Source organism: Mercenaria mercenaria, chromosome 3, assembly GCF_021730395.1.
Source record: "Mercenaria mercenaria strain notata chromosome 3, MADL_Memer_1, whole genome shotgun sequence".
NCBI lineage: Eukaryota > Metazoa > Mollusca > Bivalvia > Venerida > Veneridae > Mercenaria > Mercenaria mercenaria.
The window spans coordinates 25,900,269-25,916,350 of record NC_069363.1 but is presented as its reverse complement, the minus strand read 5'-3'; the positions used below and the strand labels follow the sequence as shown (position 1 = coordinate 25,916,350).

At 37.0% G+C, this 16,082-nt stretch overlaps 1 protein-coding gene across 1 annotated transcript in view; it reads right to left on the bottom strand.

Moving 5' to 3' along the window:
* Positions 1-16,082, bottom strand: part of LOC123525231 (serine/threonine-protein kinase RIO1-like) — a 58,771-nt gene that overhangs the window by 8,393 nt on the left and 34,296 nt on the right. The window contains exons 9-11 of the mRNA XM_045304102.2: positions 14,966-15,103; positions 4,134-4,237; positions 1,693-1,865 (exon numbers count right to left, since the gene is read on the bottom strand). Coding sequence (XP_045160037.1) covers positions 1,693-1,865; positions 4,134-4,237; positions 14,966-15,103 — 415 coding nt within the window. The remainder of the gene's footprint in view (positions 1-1,692; positions 1,866-4,133; positions 4,238-14,965; positions 15,104-16,082) is intronic.

Sequence of the window (16,082 nt, the reverse complement as noted above, 5' to 3'; positions counted from 1 at the left end):
TAAAGTTTTTCCTTTCAATTGCCATGGCAACCAGAGTTCTGCATGGAATTCAATTCTTTGAACAATTTTGAAAGGGGGCCACCCAAAGATCATTCCTGTGAAGTTTGGTATAATTCTGTCCACTGGTTTTCAAGAAGATTTTTTAAAGAAAATGTTGACAGACACACAACACATGACGGACATTGAGCGGTCACAAAAGCTCACCATGAGCCTTTGACTCAGGTGAGCTAAAAACAACGAACAGAGAAATTATTCATTACTGCTCATGACTGTTTTCTAGAATGAAATAAAAATTAAAATGAATCAAATGAAAGATGAAATATGTAATTATTTCCATATTCAGAAATAACTTTCAACTGCCAGTTGTCTTATATAAAAAGAGCTGTCTGTAAGACAGCCAGTGCTCGAATATTTGAATCATTGTCAAAGAAACAGGAATATTACCCGAAATGTTAAAATATCTATAGAGTTTCAATCTAGTATCTGCATTAGTTTTGGAGATAGTAACTTGCATGCAAAACATTAACCAGAAGTTTTTAGTTCAAAAGGGGACATAATTTGGCCAAAATGCATGTCAGAGTTATGGGACTGGACCCAGTCAGGTTGGTAATTGATCTAGAAAAAGAAAAAATGAGTTTCAAATCTATATGCCTTTAAGTAACAGCTGTATGTACTTGCACACAAAACTTTAACCAGGATTTTGTAAGTCCAAAAGGGGGCATAATTTGGCCAAAATGCATGTCAGAGTTATGGGTCTTGATGCTATCAACTAGTTTTATAACCCTAAAGACACATGTGAAGTTTCAATTCAATATCTGCATTAGTGTTGGAGATAGTAACTTGCACGCAAAACTTTATCCAGAATTTTCTAAGTCCAAAAGGGGACATAATTTGCCCAAAATACATGTCAGAGTTATGGGACTGGACCCAGTCAGGTTGGTAATTGATCTAGAAAAAGAAAAAATGAGTTTCAAATCTATATGCCTTTAAGTAATAGCTGTATGTACTTGCACACAAAACTTTAACCAGGATTTTGTAAGTCCAAAAGGGGGCATAATTTGGCCAAAATGCATGTCAGAGTTATGGGTCTTGCTATCAACTAGTTTTATAACCCCAAAGACACATCTGAAGTTTCAATTCAATATCTGCATTAGTGTTGGAGATAGTAACTTGCACGCAAAACTTTAACCAGAATTTTCTAAGTCCAAAAGGGGGCATTATTTGCCCAAAATACATGTCAGAGTTATTGGACTTGACCCAGTGAGGTTGGTAAATGATCTAGAAAAAGAAAAAATGAGTTTCAAAGGTATATGCCTTTAAATGATAGCCATATGCACTTGCATGCAAAACTTTAACCAAGGTGTGATGCCGACGCAAGGGTGAGTAGAACAGCTAGACTATTCTTTGAATAGCAAGCTAAAAATTAAAACAAAGTAATTGAGTCCCTTACAGTGTCTATTTATACAAGCATTCATGTAGCAAGTAAGGATTTAACTTGAGAGATCAATAAAGTGTTGATCATAAGGTTAATACATGATGTAATGAAACAAAATATTGACTGTAGTAAATAGTCATAAAATATTGACTACATTGGTAATAAAGTTTTCATATGTTTTGAAATTATGACAATTTAGTATTTGAGACCAATTTCCTTCAAACTACAGATTTAGCGCTATTTTTCCCACAAATTACCTGTTCATCGATTTTATCTTGCTCAGTAACATCATCTATAGTTCTGTTAGCAGTTATCTTCATACACTGGTCTAGATAGTCATCCAAATTGTCAGCAGTGATTGTGATATCAGTAACAAAGTCAAATAACTCTTTCACTGTTAAGGTGCTCACACCTTTTTTCTTAAAATACTCTGAAGTATAAAAAAATAGCTGAGACCATTATTATCATGCATTCCCATCAATACAAAATTCTTAATAAATACAACCAGGCTCTGACCTTATAAAACTTAGTTCATAGACCCATCTCAAATTCCATCATGTGATTCATAGATATGGAATTGACCAGTCACAAGGTTGCATTTGCAGACTGGTCATCAAGCTCAAATAGACAAAGCTAGTCTCCATTAGAACCTGTGTATCTACAATTCAAAATTCTACAAGACCTTTTTCTGTACTACCGGTAATTTGATGTGTAAGGAGTTAATTATTGACTTACATCAGTAAACAGTGTGTTGTTAAGTGGTACAGACAAATATAACGAGTGAAATAAAAAAACAAATCCATCAATTTTCTATTCTAACACGACCAACAAAATAACCTACAAACATGTAGAGCAAAATCTATCTCGGGTTATTCTGCAATAAACCACTCGCGTGCAATGACGTCATCCCATACAGGTGCGTAATACGGTCGTGAAAAGTAGTTACTATATTTCTAACACTTTTCATACTAGTATGTCGTGTTAGAATCAAAATAATAAGTTCCCAAGTGTGATTTATCGTAGAATAACCCGACTTTTTCGTTCTTATATGAAACAATATATAACGAAGGCCCTAGGCCTTCGTGATATATTCTTACGCATAAGAACTCAAAACTCGGGTTATTCTACGATAAACCATGTTTGGGAACTTATTATTTTTTAAATATAAAAATCATTATACTGTAATTTCATTGTGTTTTGGAAATGGTCTAAACTATTTTCCTGAGGTAGAGGGACAACTTCATAATTGTCAGCAGAAGCAAACTGGCCAAATTGGAAGTTTTAAAAATGTTTCTCATGACACTGGAAGACAAATATTTTGAGTGTCCCCCCACAACGCTAATGAAACAAGAGCTATTGAAATTGTTATCCCAGAAGTAGGAATATTACCCTAAATGTTAAAATATCTATAGAGTTTCGATCCAGTATCTGCATTAGTTTTGGAGATAGTAACTTGCAAGCAAAACTTTAACCAAGTCCAAAAGGTGGCATAATTTGGTCAAAATACATGTCAGAGTTATGGGATTTGACCCAGTGAGATTGGTAATTGACCTGGAAAAAGAAAAGGTAAGTTTCAAAGCTATATGCCTTTAAATGACAGCTATATGTACTTGCATGATAAACTTTAACCAAGGCGTGACATTGACGCCGACACCAGGGTGAGTAGAATAGCTCAGACTATTCTTCTTATAGTCAAACAAATTTGTTAATAAAACAAACCAATTTATGTAACAACTGTTGATAAATCAAACATTGCTTCGAAAGAACTGATGTGATTGCAACTGAGATGTAGAATGAGTGAAACAAGAGAACCTGGCTATCCAAAAAATTTTAAGTCAAACAAGGGCCTCAACTTTCATTTTAGCCATGCAAGGTTATGTTATAGTAATTTTATATTTTATATTCAGTTATTACAAATTAAAATTTCATTATGGCAATGATAAAACCTAGAATGCAAAACTTTAATCAAATTTGTGAAGCAAAAAGTGTCATAATTTGAACTAGTTTTAACATTTAACATTGATTATAGAAGAAAGCCTTGTGTGTAGTTTCAGTCCAAAACATGTTGTTACTAAGATACAACTGTGACAGTTAATTGTACCACAAAATTTTAACCAAATCATAGAAGGCAAATAATTCCCACTAAATTCAGCCAAAAATTACCTAACTTGGATTGATGACAAAGCCTTGTGTGAAGCTTTAATCTTATAAAAATAGATGTTACTGTGATTCAGCTTTGTAGTAAATTACACACAAACCTTTTATCAAAGTTTCTGAAGTCGAAAAACACTACAATCTAAATTAAGTTCTACCAAGAGTTATCTAACATGATATTTCAGTAGGTTTCAAGACTGGAAAGTCTTTTGAGAAGTTTCAATACATAATGGTAACTGTTATATGGTCTGCACACAAAACTCTAACCAAGACAGTAAGCCCCAGATACGTAGAATAGCTCAAGTTATTCTCCAAGTAGTCGAGCTAAAAACTGCTCCAATCTTGCAAAGATTACATATCACTTTTACAGACTCATACAATATTTGTACGTTTTTCTCCCAACTGCACACGAACAGTTACGTACTGTCAAAAGATAACTCAAGCTTTACTTACTACAAAGTAAATTTAAGATAATTTGGTACTTTATTTTACTTATTTCAATCATTAAATTGTATAAATAAAATATTACACAGCCAGTTCCTACCAGTTACATTAGTGCAATCTTTACGTAAAAATTCCAAGGCATGGGGATGGTCATGTTCCACTGACTGTGACACATCTATAACATATAAATTCCCTTCGTGGTATCTGGAAACAATGTGATAAAGGGTTTGTCAATAGAGTGATAACTAAATTCAACAAGAGTACGCACAAAATGACCACCACAGAACAGGTAAACTTCTTTAAAATCACAACATTTATCTAAAGCTGATAAAATGTTTTTGAAAACTGCAATAACAATACCGTAAGAGTAAATATTCCCAGTCTGACTAATGTAAAACTTGCTAAGGACATTGTCACAACTTGCATTGAACGGACAAGAATTGGTCAAGCGTTTTTTCTTAGTTGGTAATATTTTACAGAGTTAAGAAAAAAAGAACAAAATCAGGCTATAAATGCTTTTCTCTGACAAGCTATCAAGTCATAAAAACATCTGACAAATCGAGGGGTGAATGCAAAAGAGTTCTAAGTGCATATAAATAAAGAAGCACTTAGAACTTTTTCGCATTCACCCCTCGAAATCATCTACATGTATTCAAACATCTGAAATCAAATTCTAATTATTAGTAACAAACAAACATAAATGTTAAGCTGATACTGATTAATGTTTTGAAAATAGAAAGGGAAATCCTTCAAAGTAAATTGGATATTGTATGCAATCATCACTTATGAACAAACAACCTAACAAAAGTAGGCCATGGTAGCTCTATATCTCACCTCAGTACCACTGCTCTTAATTCAAGCTCAAGTTCACACAGACACAATCTAAGTACAATACACACTTGAATCCATTCATACACCAAGTTTGGTATATGTAGTGTGAAGGGTTAAAGTTACACAGCATATCAATGTTCTATGGAAAAGTAAATATGATAGATGCAACCACAATGTATGTGTAGTAATACAAGAACTACACTGCATGTAAATGTTAATGGAAATTGTCACTAATTCAAGAGCACAGAACTCCTACTAAATCAGATGTCAGAACTCACCAGTAATGACTTTACATTAAAATCTAACTTTACAGTTAATACATTCTGTGTGAATATGATAAGGCTTCCTACAGTCTAAATAAAGGAGCTGTAGTATTAAAAATAAACAAGAAGCTGCGTTCAATAAACGCTTGATGCCCCCGGTGGCATCCTTGTCGATACAAAGCAAACTAAGTCCAAAACGAGGTCAAGTTCAAGGGCAAAGTCAAACTGAGGTCAGGTGATGTCTGAAGACGAGGAATGGACACAGGTTACATCTGCATTAGTATCAAGTCATTCTAGTAAGGGGTATTGATGCTAGACGAAAGGGTCCCATTTGGTTAACCTCGTACAGACGGATGGATGAACGAACGAACGGGCAGAACAATCACTATATGCCTCCCGCATCAGTAGATGCCGGGGGCATAAATGATAGTTCTGATAATTCAAGGGCATATAACTCTTAACCTACTAATCTGATATGGCCCATATTTAAACTTGAAGAAGACCTTGTCGGTATTCACAATCAATATTATTAGGATTGACTTAAAAATGAAGGTGCACAACTTCACATGCTGAACAAGAGCTCCGCCAAGCGCGAAGGGTTATATCAGAGATGGATGGGAGCAAAATTTAAAGAACTTAAAGAACTTGACTGTTGAAGCCCAGGCAGAGGACAGGAACAACAAAGGGAAGACATTCAAAAAACAAGAGGACCATGATGGTCCTGAATCGCTCACCTATCCCCACATGACCCAGTGTTGAACTGAGTATGACGTCGTTATTTCTATGATTTGACATAGTGACCTAGTTTATGAGCACATGTGACCTAGATATCATCAAGATAAACAAGAGGACCATGATGGTCCTGAATCGCTCACCTGTCCCAACATGACCCAGTTTTGAACTGAGTATGACGTCATTTTTTTCTATTATTTGACATAGTGACCCAGTTTTTGACCTCATGTGACCCAGTTTTGAACCTGACCTAGATATCATCAAGATGAACATTCTGACCAACTTTCATACAGATCCCATGAAAAATATGGCCTCTAGAGAGGTCACAAGGTTTTTTTCATTATTTGACCTACTGACCTAGTTATTGATGGCACTTGACCCAGTTTCAAACTTGACCTAGATATCATCAAGATGAACATTCTGACCAATTTTCATGAAGATCCATTCAAAAGTATAGCCTCCAGAGAGGTCACAAGGTTTTTCTATTTTTAGTCCTAATGACCTAGTTTTTGACCGCAGCTAACCAAGTTTCGAACTTGACCTAGATATCATCAAGATGAACATTCAGACCAACTTTCATACAGATCCCATGAAAAATATGGCCTCTAGAGAGGTCACAAGGTTTTTCTATTATATGACCTACTGACATAGTTTCTGATGGCACGTGACCCAGTTTCGAACTTGACCTAGATATCATCAAGGTGAACATTCAGACCAATTTTCATGAATATCTTGTGAAAAATATGGCATCTAGAGAGGTCACAAGGTTTTTCTATTTTTAGACCTACTGACCTAGTTTTTAACCACAGCTGACCCAGTTTCGAACTTGACCTAGATATCATCAAGATGAACATTCAGACTAACCTTCATACAGATCCCATGAAAAATATGGCCTCTAGAGAGGTCACAAGGTTTTTTTATTATTTGACCTACTGACCTAGTTTCTGACGGCACGTGACCCAGTTTCGAACTTGACCTAGATATCATCAAGGTGAACATTCAGACTAATTTTCATGAAGATCCATTCAAAAGTATGGCCTCTAGAGAGGTCACAAGGTTTTTCTATTTTTAGACCTAATGACCTAGTTTTTAACCGCAGCTGACCCAGTTTCGAACTTGACCTAGATATCATCAAGATGAACATTCAGACCAACTTTCATACAGATCCAATGAAAAATATGGCCTCTAGAGAGGTCACAAGGTTTTTCTATTATTTGACCTACTGACCTACTTTTTGACGGCACGTGACCCAGTTTCGAACTTGACCTAGATATCATCAAGGTGAACATTTTGACCAATTTTCATGAAGATCTTTTGAAAAATATGGCCTCTAGAGAGGTCACAAGGTTTTTCTATTTTTAGACCTACTGACCTAGTTTTTGATCGCAGTTGACCCAGTTTCGAACTTGACCTAGATATCATCAAGATGAACATTCTGACCAACTTTCATAAAGATCCCATGAAAAATGTGACCTCTAGAGTGGTCACAAGCAAAAGTTTACGCACGGACGCACGCACGGACGACGGACGCTGCGCGATCATAAAAGCTCACACTGTCACTTTGTGACATGTGAGCTAAAAATTCTGACCAATTTTCATGAAGATCCATTGAAAAATATGGCCTCTAGAGAGGTCACAAGCTTTTTCTATTATTTGACCTAATGACCTAGTTTTTGAAGGCACGTGACCCACTTTTAAACTTGACCTAGATATCATCAAGGTGAACATTCTCACTAATTTTCATGAAAATCTCGTGAAAAATATGGCCTCTAGAGAGGTCACAAGGTTTTTCTATTTTTCGACCTACTGACCTAGTTTTTGACCGCACATGACCCAGTTACGAACCTGACCTAGATATCATCAAGCTGAACATTCTCACCAGTTTTCATGAAGATCCATTGAGAAATATGGCCTCTAGAGAGGTCACAAGGTTTTTCTATTTTTAGACCTACTGACCTAGTTTTTGACCCCACGTGACCCAGTTTTGAACCTGACCTAGATATCATCAAGGTGAACATTCTGACCAATATTCATGAAGATCTCATGAAAAATATGGCCTCTAGAGAGGTCAAAAGGTTTTTCTATTTTTAGATCTACTGACCTAGTTTTTAACCCCACTTGACCCAGTTTCGAACTTGATCTAGATATCATCAAGGTAAATATTCTGACAAATTTTCCTGAAGATCCACTGAAAAATATGGCCTCTAGAAAGGTCACAATGTTTTTCTATTTTTAGACCTACTGACCTAGTTTTTGACCGCACGTGACCCAGTTTCGAACTTGACCTAGATATAATCAAGATGAACATTCTGACCAATTTTCATGAAGATCCATTGAGAAATATGGCCTCTAGAAAGGTCACAAGGTTTTTCTATTTTTAGACCTACTGACCTAGTTTTTAATCCAACATGACCCAGTATCGAACTTGACCTAGATATCATCAAGGTGAACATTCTGACCAATATTCATAAAGATCTCATGAAAAATATGGCCTCTAGAGAGGTCACAAGGTTTTTCTATTTTTAGATCTACTGACCTAGTTTTTAACCCCACGTGACCCAGTTTTTAACTTGACCTAGATATCATCAAGGTGAACATTCTGACCAATTTTCATGAAGATCCATTGAGAAATATGGCCTCTAGAGAGGTCAAAAGGTTTTTCTATTTTTAGACCTAATGACCTAGTTTTTGACCCCATGTGACCCAGTTTCTAACCTGACCTAGATATCATCAAGGTGAACATTCTGACCAATTTTCATGAAGATCCATTCAAAAGTATAGCCTCCAGAGAGGTCACAAGGTTTTTCTATTTTTAGTCCTAATGACCTAGTTTTTGACCGCAGCTAACCAAGTTTCGAACTTGACCTAGATATCATCAAGATGAACATTCAGACCAACTTTCATACAGATCCCATGAAAAATATGGCCTCTAGAGAGGTCACAAGGTTTTTCTATTATATGACCTACTGACATAGTTTCTGATGGCACGTGACCCAGTTTCGAACTTGACCTAGATATCATCAAGATGAACATTCTGACCAATTTTCATGAAGATCCATTCAAAAGTATAGCCTCCAGAGAGGTCACAAGGTTTTTCTATTTTTAGTCTAATGACCTAGTTTTTGACCGCAGCTAACCAAGTTTCGAACTTGACCTAGATATCATCAAGATGAACATTTCAGACCAACTTTCATACAGATCCCATGAAAAATATGGCCTCTAGAGAGGTCACAAGGTTTTTCTATTATATGACCTACTGACATAGTTTCTGATGGCACGTGACCCAGTTTCGAACTTGACCTAGATATCATCAAGGTGAACATTCAGACCAATTTTCATGAATATCTTGTGAAAAATATGGCATCTAGAGAGGTCACAAGGTTTTTCTATTTTTAGACCTACTGACCTAGTTTTTAACCACAGCTGACCCAGTTTCGAACTTGACCTAGATATCATCAAGATGAACATTCAGACTAACTTCATACAGGATCCATGAAAAATATGGCCTCTAGAGAGGTCACAAGGTTTTTTTATTATTTGACCTACTGACCTAGTTTCTGACGGCACGTGACCCAGTTCGAACTTGACCTAGATATCATCAAGGTGAACATTCAGACTAATTTTCATGAAGATCATTCAAAAGTATGGCCACAAGGTTTTTCTATTTTAGACCTAATGACCTAGTTTTTAACCGCAGCTGACCCAGTTTCGAACTTGACCTAGATATCATCAAGATGAACATTCAGACCAACTTTCATACAGATCCAATGAAAATATGGCCTCTAGAGAGGTCACAAGGTTTTTCTATTATTTGACCTACTGACCTACTTTTGACGGCACGTGACCAGTTTCGAACTTGACCTAGATATCATCAGGTGAACATTTTGACCAATTTCATGAAGATCTTTTGAAAAATATGGCCTCTAGAGAGGTCACAAGGTTTTTCTATTTTTAGACCTACTGACCTAGTTTTTGATCGCAGTTGACCCAGTTTCGAACTTGACCTAGATATCATCAAGATGAACATTCTGACCAACTTTCATAAAGATCCCATGAAAAATGTGACCTCTAGAGTGGTCACAAGCAAAAGTTTACGCACGGACGCACGGACGACGGACGCTGCGCGATCACAAAAGCTCACACTGTCACTTTGTGACATGTGAGCTAAAAATTCTGACCAATTTTCATGAAGATCCATTGAAAAATATGGCCTCTAGAGAGGTCACAAGCTTTTTCTATTATTTGACCTAATGACCTAGTTTTTGAAGGCACGTGACCCACTTTTAAACTTGACCTAGATATCATCAAGGTGAACATTCTCACTAATTTTCATGAAAATCTCGTGAAAAATATGGCCTCTAGAGAGGTCAAAAGGGTTTTTCTATTTTCGACCTACTGACCTAGTTTTTGACCGCACATGACCCAGTTACGAACTGACCTAGATATCATCAAGCTGAACATTCTCACCAGTTTTCATGAAGATCCATTGAGAAATATGGCCTCTAGAGAGGTCACAAGGTTTTTTCTATTTTTAGACCTACTGACCTAGTTTTTGACCCCACGTGACCCAGTTTTGAACCTGACCTAGATATCATCAAGGTGAACATTCTGACCAATATTCATGAAGATCTCATGAAAAATATGGCCTCTAGAGAGGTCAAAAGGTTTTTCTATTTTTAGATCTTACTGACCTAGTTTTTAACCCCACTTGACCCAGTTTCGAACTTGATCTAGATATCATCAGGTAAATATTCTGACAAATTTTCCTGAAGATCCACTGAATAAATATGGCCTCTAGAAAGGTCACAATGTTTTTCTATTTTAGACCTACTGACCTAGTTTTTGACCGCACGTGACCCAGTTTCGAACTTGACCTAGATATCATCAAGGTGAACATTCTGACCAATTTTCATGAAGATCCATTGAGAAATATGGCCTCTAGAAAGGTCACAAGGTTTTTCTATTTTTAGACCTACTGACCTAGTTTTTAATCCAACATGACCCAGTATCGAACTTGACCTAGATATCATCAAGGTGAACATTCTGACCAATATTCATAAAGATCTCATGAAAAATATGGCCTCTAGAGAGGTCACAAGGTTTTTCTATATTTTGATCTACTGACCTAGTTTTTAACCCCACGTGACCCAGTTTCGAACTTGACCTAGATATCATCAAGGTGAACATTCTGACCAATTTTCATGAAGATCCATTGAGAAATATGGCCTCTAGAGAGGTCAAAAGGTTTTTCTATTTTTAGACCTAATGACCTAGTTTTTGACCCCATGTGACCCAGTTTCTAACCTGACCTAGATATCATCAAGGTGAACATTCTGACCAATATTCATGAAGATCTCATGAAAAATATGGCCTCTAGAGAGGTCACAAGGTTTTTCTATTTTTAGACCTACTGACCTAGTTTTTGACCCCACGTGACCCAGTTTCGAACTTGACCTAGATATCATCAAGGTGAACATTCTGACCAATTTTCATGAAGATCTTGTGAAATATATGGCCTCTAGAGAGGTCACAAGGTTTTTCTATTTTTAGACCTACTGACCTAGTTTTTGACGGCACGTGACCCAGTTTCGAACTTTACCTAGATATCATCAAGATGAACTTTCAGACCAACTTTCATAAAGATCCCATGAAAAATGTGACCTCTATAGTTGTCACAAGCAAAAATTTACGGACAGACGCACGCACGCACGCACGGACGCACGGACGGACGACGGACGACGGACGCCGCGCGATCACAAAAGCTCACCTTGTCACTTTGTGACAGGTGCGCTAAAAATTCTAAGTCCACAGAAAAAAATCCTTACAAGGTACAGGTATGATAAAATACACCTAAAAATTGGAGGTACCATCCAAGTTGTACCACAGAAAAGTGGTCTCGCTTTTTCTCTATGGCCAATAATAAACAAGAGGACCATGATGGTCCTGAATCGCTCACCTATCCCCACATGACCCAGTGTTGAACTGAGTACGACGTCGTTATTTCTATTATTTGACATAGTGACCTAGCTTTTGAGCACATGTGACCTAGATATCATCAAGATAAAAAATTCTGACCAATTTTCATGAAGATCCATTGAAAAATATGACCTCTAGAGAGGTCACAAGGTTTTTCTATTATTTGACCTAATGACCTAGTTTTTGAAGGCACGTGACCCACTTCTGAATCTGACCTAGATATCATCAAGGTGAACATTCTCACCAATTTTCATGAAGATCCCATGAAAAATATGGCCTCTAGAGAGGTCACAAGGTTTTTCTATTTTTCGACCTACTGACCTAGTTTTTGACCGCACGTGACCCAGTTTCGAACTTGGCCTAGATATCATCAAGAGGAACATTCTGATCAATTTTCATGAAGATCCATTGAGAAACATGGCCTCTAGAGACGTCACAAGGTTTTTCTATTTTTCGACCTACTGACCTAGATTTTGACTGCAAGTAACCCAGTTTCAAATCTAACCTAGATATCATCAAGGTGAACATTCTCACCAATTTTCATGAAGATCCATTGAGAAATATGGCCTCTAGAGAGGTCACAAGGTTTTTCTATTTTTAGACCTACTGACCTAGTTTTTGACCGCACGTGACCCAGTTTCGAACTTGACCTAGATATCATCAAGGTGAACATTCTCACCAATTTTCATGAAGATCCATTGAGAAATATGGCCTCTAAAGAGATCACAAGGTTTTTCTATTTTTAGACCTACTGACCTAGTTTTTGACCCCACATGACCCAGTTTCGAACTTGACTAGTATCATCAAGATGAACATTCTGACCAATTTTCATGAAGATCCATTGAGAAATATGGCCTCTAGAGAGGTCACAAGGTTTTTCTATTTTTAGACCTACTGACCTAGTTTTTGACGCACGTGACCCAGTTTCGAACTTGACCTAGATATCATCAAGGTGAACATTCTGACTAATTTTCATGAAGATCCATTGAGAAATATGGCTTCTAGAGAGGTCACAAGGTTTTTCTATTTTTAGACCTACTGACCTAGTTTTTGACCCCACGTGACCCAGTTTCGAACTTGACCTAGATATCATCAAGGTGAACATTCTCACCAATTTTCATGAAGATCTCATGAAAAATATGGCCTCTAGAGAGGTCACAAGGTTTTTCTATTTTTAGACCTACTGACCTAGTTTTTGACCGCACGTGACCCAGTTTCGAACTTGACCTAGATATCATCAAGATGAACATTCTGACCAACTTTCATAAAGATCCCATGAAAAATGTGACCTCTAGAGTGGTCACTAGCAAAAGTTTACGCACGAACGCACGCACGGACGGACGACGGACGACGGACGCCACGCGATCACAAAAGCTCACCTTGTCACTTTGTGACAGGTGAGCTAAAAAGTTGCAAAATAGGCTATTTATTATTATATTAACATAAAAGGGAAGTTATTCAACAAAAAAATCATTGTAAGTGATCAAAAAAGGGATCTGCCAAATAGAAACCAGAGCACTGCAATGCAGAGTAATATACACACGAAACAAAGTCATATGACCTTTGACCCCTAAGTGTGGCCTTGATCATGAAGCCAGCCATACGAAACATGCGCTCTGCAAGTCGTCTCGATGTGGTGAACATTTATATGCCAAGTTTCTTTCAAAACCTTCAAGTAGTTCAAGAGTTAAAGAGCGGACATGAAACAAAGTCATATGACCTTTGACCCTTAAGTGTGACCTTGAAGTGAGCCATCTGAAACATGCTCTGCACGTCGTCTTGATGTGTTGAACATTTGTGTCAAGTTTGTTTGAAATCCTTCAAGGGGTTCAAGAGTTACAGAGTGGAGACAAAATTGCTAACGGACAGACGGACACCGGGGTCATAATATAATACGTCCCCTTGGGCTTATAATAACAATCCTGTGAGGTTTGATGCCTCTGAGTCAAATACTTTTCAAGATCTACATGACACGAATTCCGTTAGACAGACGATGGACAAGAACAGCTCTAAATGCCCCCTCCTTAAAATTTTGGGGGGCATAAAAAAAGAGCTCAACAAAGCAAGGCAAAATTTGCCTGAAGCCTTATATTAGAGAAGGAGGAAGTGAAGTAACAGAAACATTCTTCTGTGCCTGTGTTTGAGGTACAGGTATAATGTGGTGATGAGTAGGGCTTAGGGCAGATGGCAGGTTTTATGCGGCTGTGGTAATAGGATACTAAGGCACAAGTTTTTTTTAGGAGCAGCACGTAGAGTTGGGTGTAGCCGGATTAATGTTGTGGTTGGCAGTGGTGGGGAAGTAATGTGGAATATTGCACACTGCACATTATCCCATCAGCTGATACATATATTACAACTTTCAAGTCACTACCTTGAATAACTATGAAGTTGTGCTTGGGGCACTAAATATGGTAGGCAGATTTGACCTTTGAGATCAATTTTTTACCTTAACCTTTGACCTACTGATCTTCTTCATGTTCTCTGCCCGTTGTCACATTGACACCTATCCATATGCCAAGACTGAAGTAAATTCTTTGAACAGCTTTTTAAGTTATGCTCCAGACAATACATATGAAGGACAGATTTGACCACCTATCTACGTGTCAAGTTTGAAGTTAATACCTTGAATGATTTAAAGTCAAAACCTTGAAACAGTTTTTAAGTTATGCTCTAGACACAATATATGATGGAAAAATATGGCCTTTGAGCTTAAGTGTGATCTTGACCTTTGACCTGTCAACCTTGCTCATGTGCTCTGTATATCCCTTAATTGCCACCTACCTATATACATTTTTGATGAGTTTAAAGTAATACTTTGAATGATTATTCAGTTTTCTAGACACAAAATATGACAGAAAAACAGGCAGACAGACAAGATGCACATGCTATCACATATTACTTCCAATTTTTCATAAACAGGCATACCAAAATGATATCATAATCATTACAAGGACTGTTCATCCAATATTATACTCAAAATTAATTTTATTACAAAAACCTAAAAAGTATTTTCTGTATGGTAACTGAATTCTGATTTAGACTAGCTACAGAAAATTACCAAACTTTTCAAGATTGGTAACAAACAGCTTTTTCTCTTTTATATGAATGAAATGTACTCAATTATACTCACAATAAATTAAATTCACTAAAATCAGCATGTATAAGTTTACACTCGTGGTACAAAGTACGAAGTATCTGAATGCACTGCATGTATAACTCTCTAGCCTTAGATTCACTTATGTCACTGTCCTTCAGTAATGGTGCTGGCCTGAAACAATAGTCATTAAAGGTTAGTTATACAACAGTGAGTTAGAGGATATATAATCGGAGCATAGTCATTAACCATTTTACCAAGTAAGTGTGTGAGTGTTCAGATTTAACGTCTTTTTCAACAAATTTTCAGCCATATAAACGACGGTGTCTAATTGTAGCAGTGAGCACAGTGCCCAACTTTATAGCGCTGCCTCACTGGAATATCATGCAACAGACACGTGACATGATACCCCATCAAGTCACATTATACCGACATTGGGCTGACCAGTATTACCACTATCCTCTTAATGCTGAGCTTCAAGCGAGAAAGCTACTAGTACCATTTTTATGTCTTTGGCATGACACGGCCAGGGATCCAAAATGACCTCCCACACTCAAAGCAGGCGCTCTACCACCAGTATACCGAGGCAGTCACTATACCAAATAAGAGCAGAGTCAATCATCTTATGTCCAAAATTAGTTCAAACAGCTATTGTATTGGATTTTGAACACTGATTTCCTGAACATACAACCCATATATGGTTAGTTATTCACAATGCTGTCTTATTAAAATAATTTTACAAGCACACTGATGAATAAGAATGGCAAATTCTTTCACTAAGGTGATTAGATAACACTAGATGTATCAATGTAAAGATTTTAGTTGATGATCACATCACAAACTTGTCAGTTCACAAGTCTTGATTCCATATTTCATCAGCACATCACTAGCAATAAGTGCTAATACAGCACAAGCTAGGACCCAGTTCAGTACATCAGAACTTGGTAAATATAAACAGGAGCTGTACGTAAGACAGCGCGCTCCACTATTCGGGGATTTGACAGTAAAATGAATGTCTGAATAAGAGACCTCTACTATAAGAGGAAGATACACCAAGGGGCATAATTCCATCAAATACACAAATTAGAGTTATTAGGATTGTTACAACAAATGCAGATGATGATGATAAAGATATATTTTGAGTTTCAAGTCA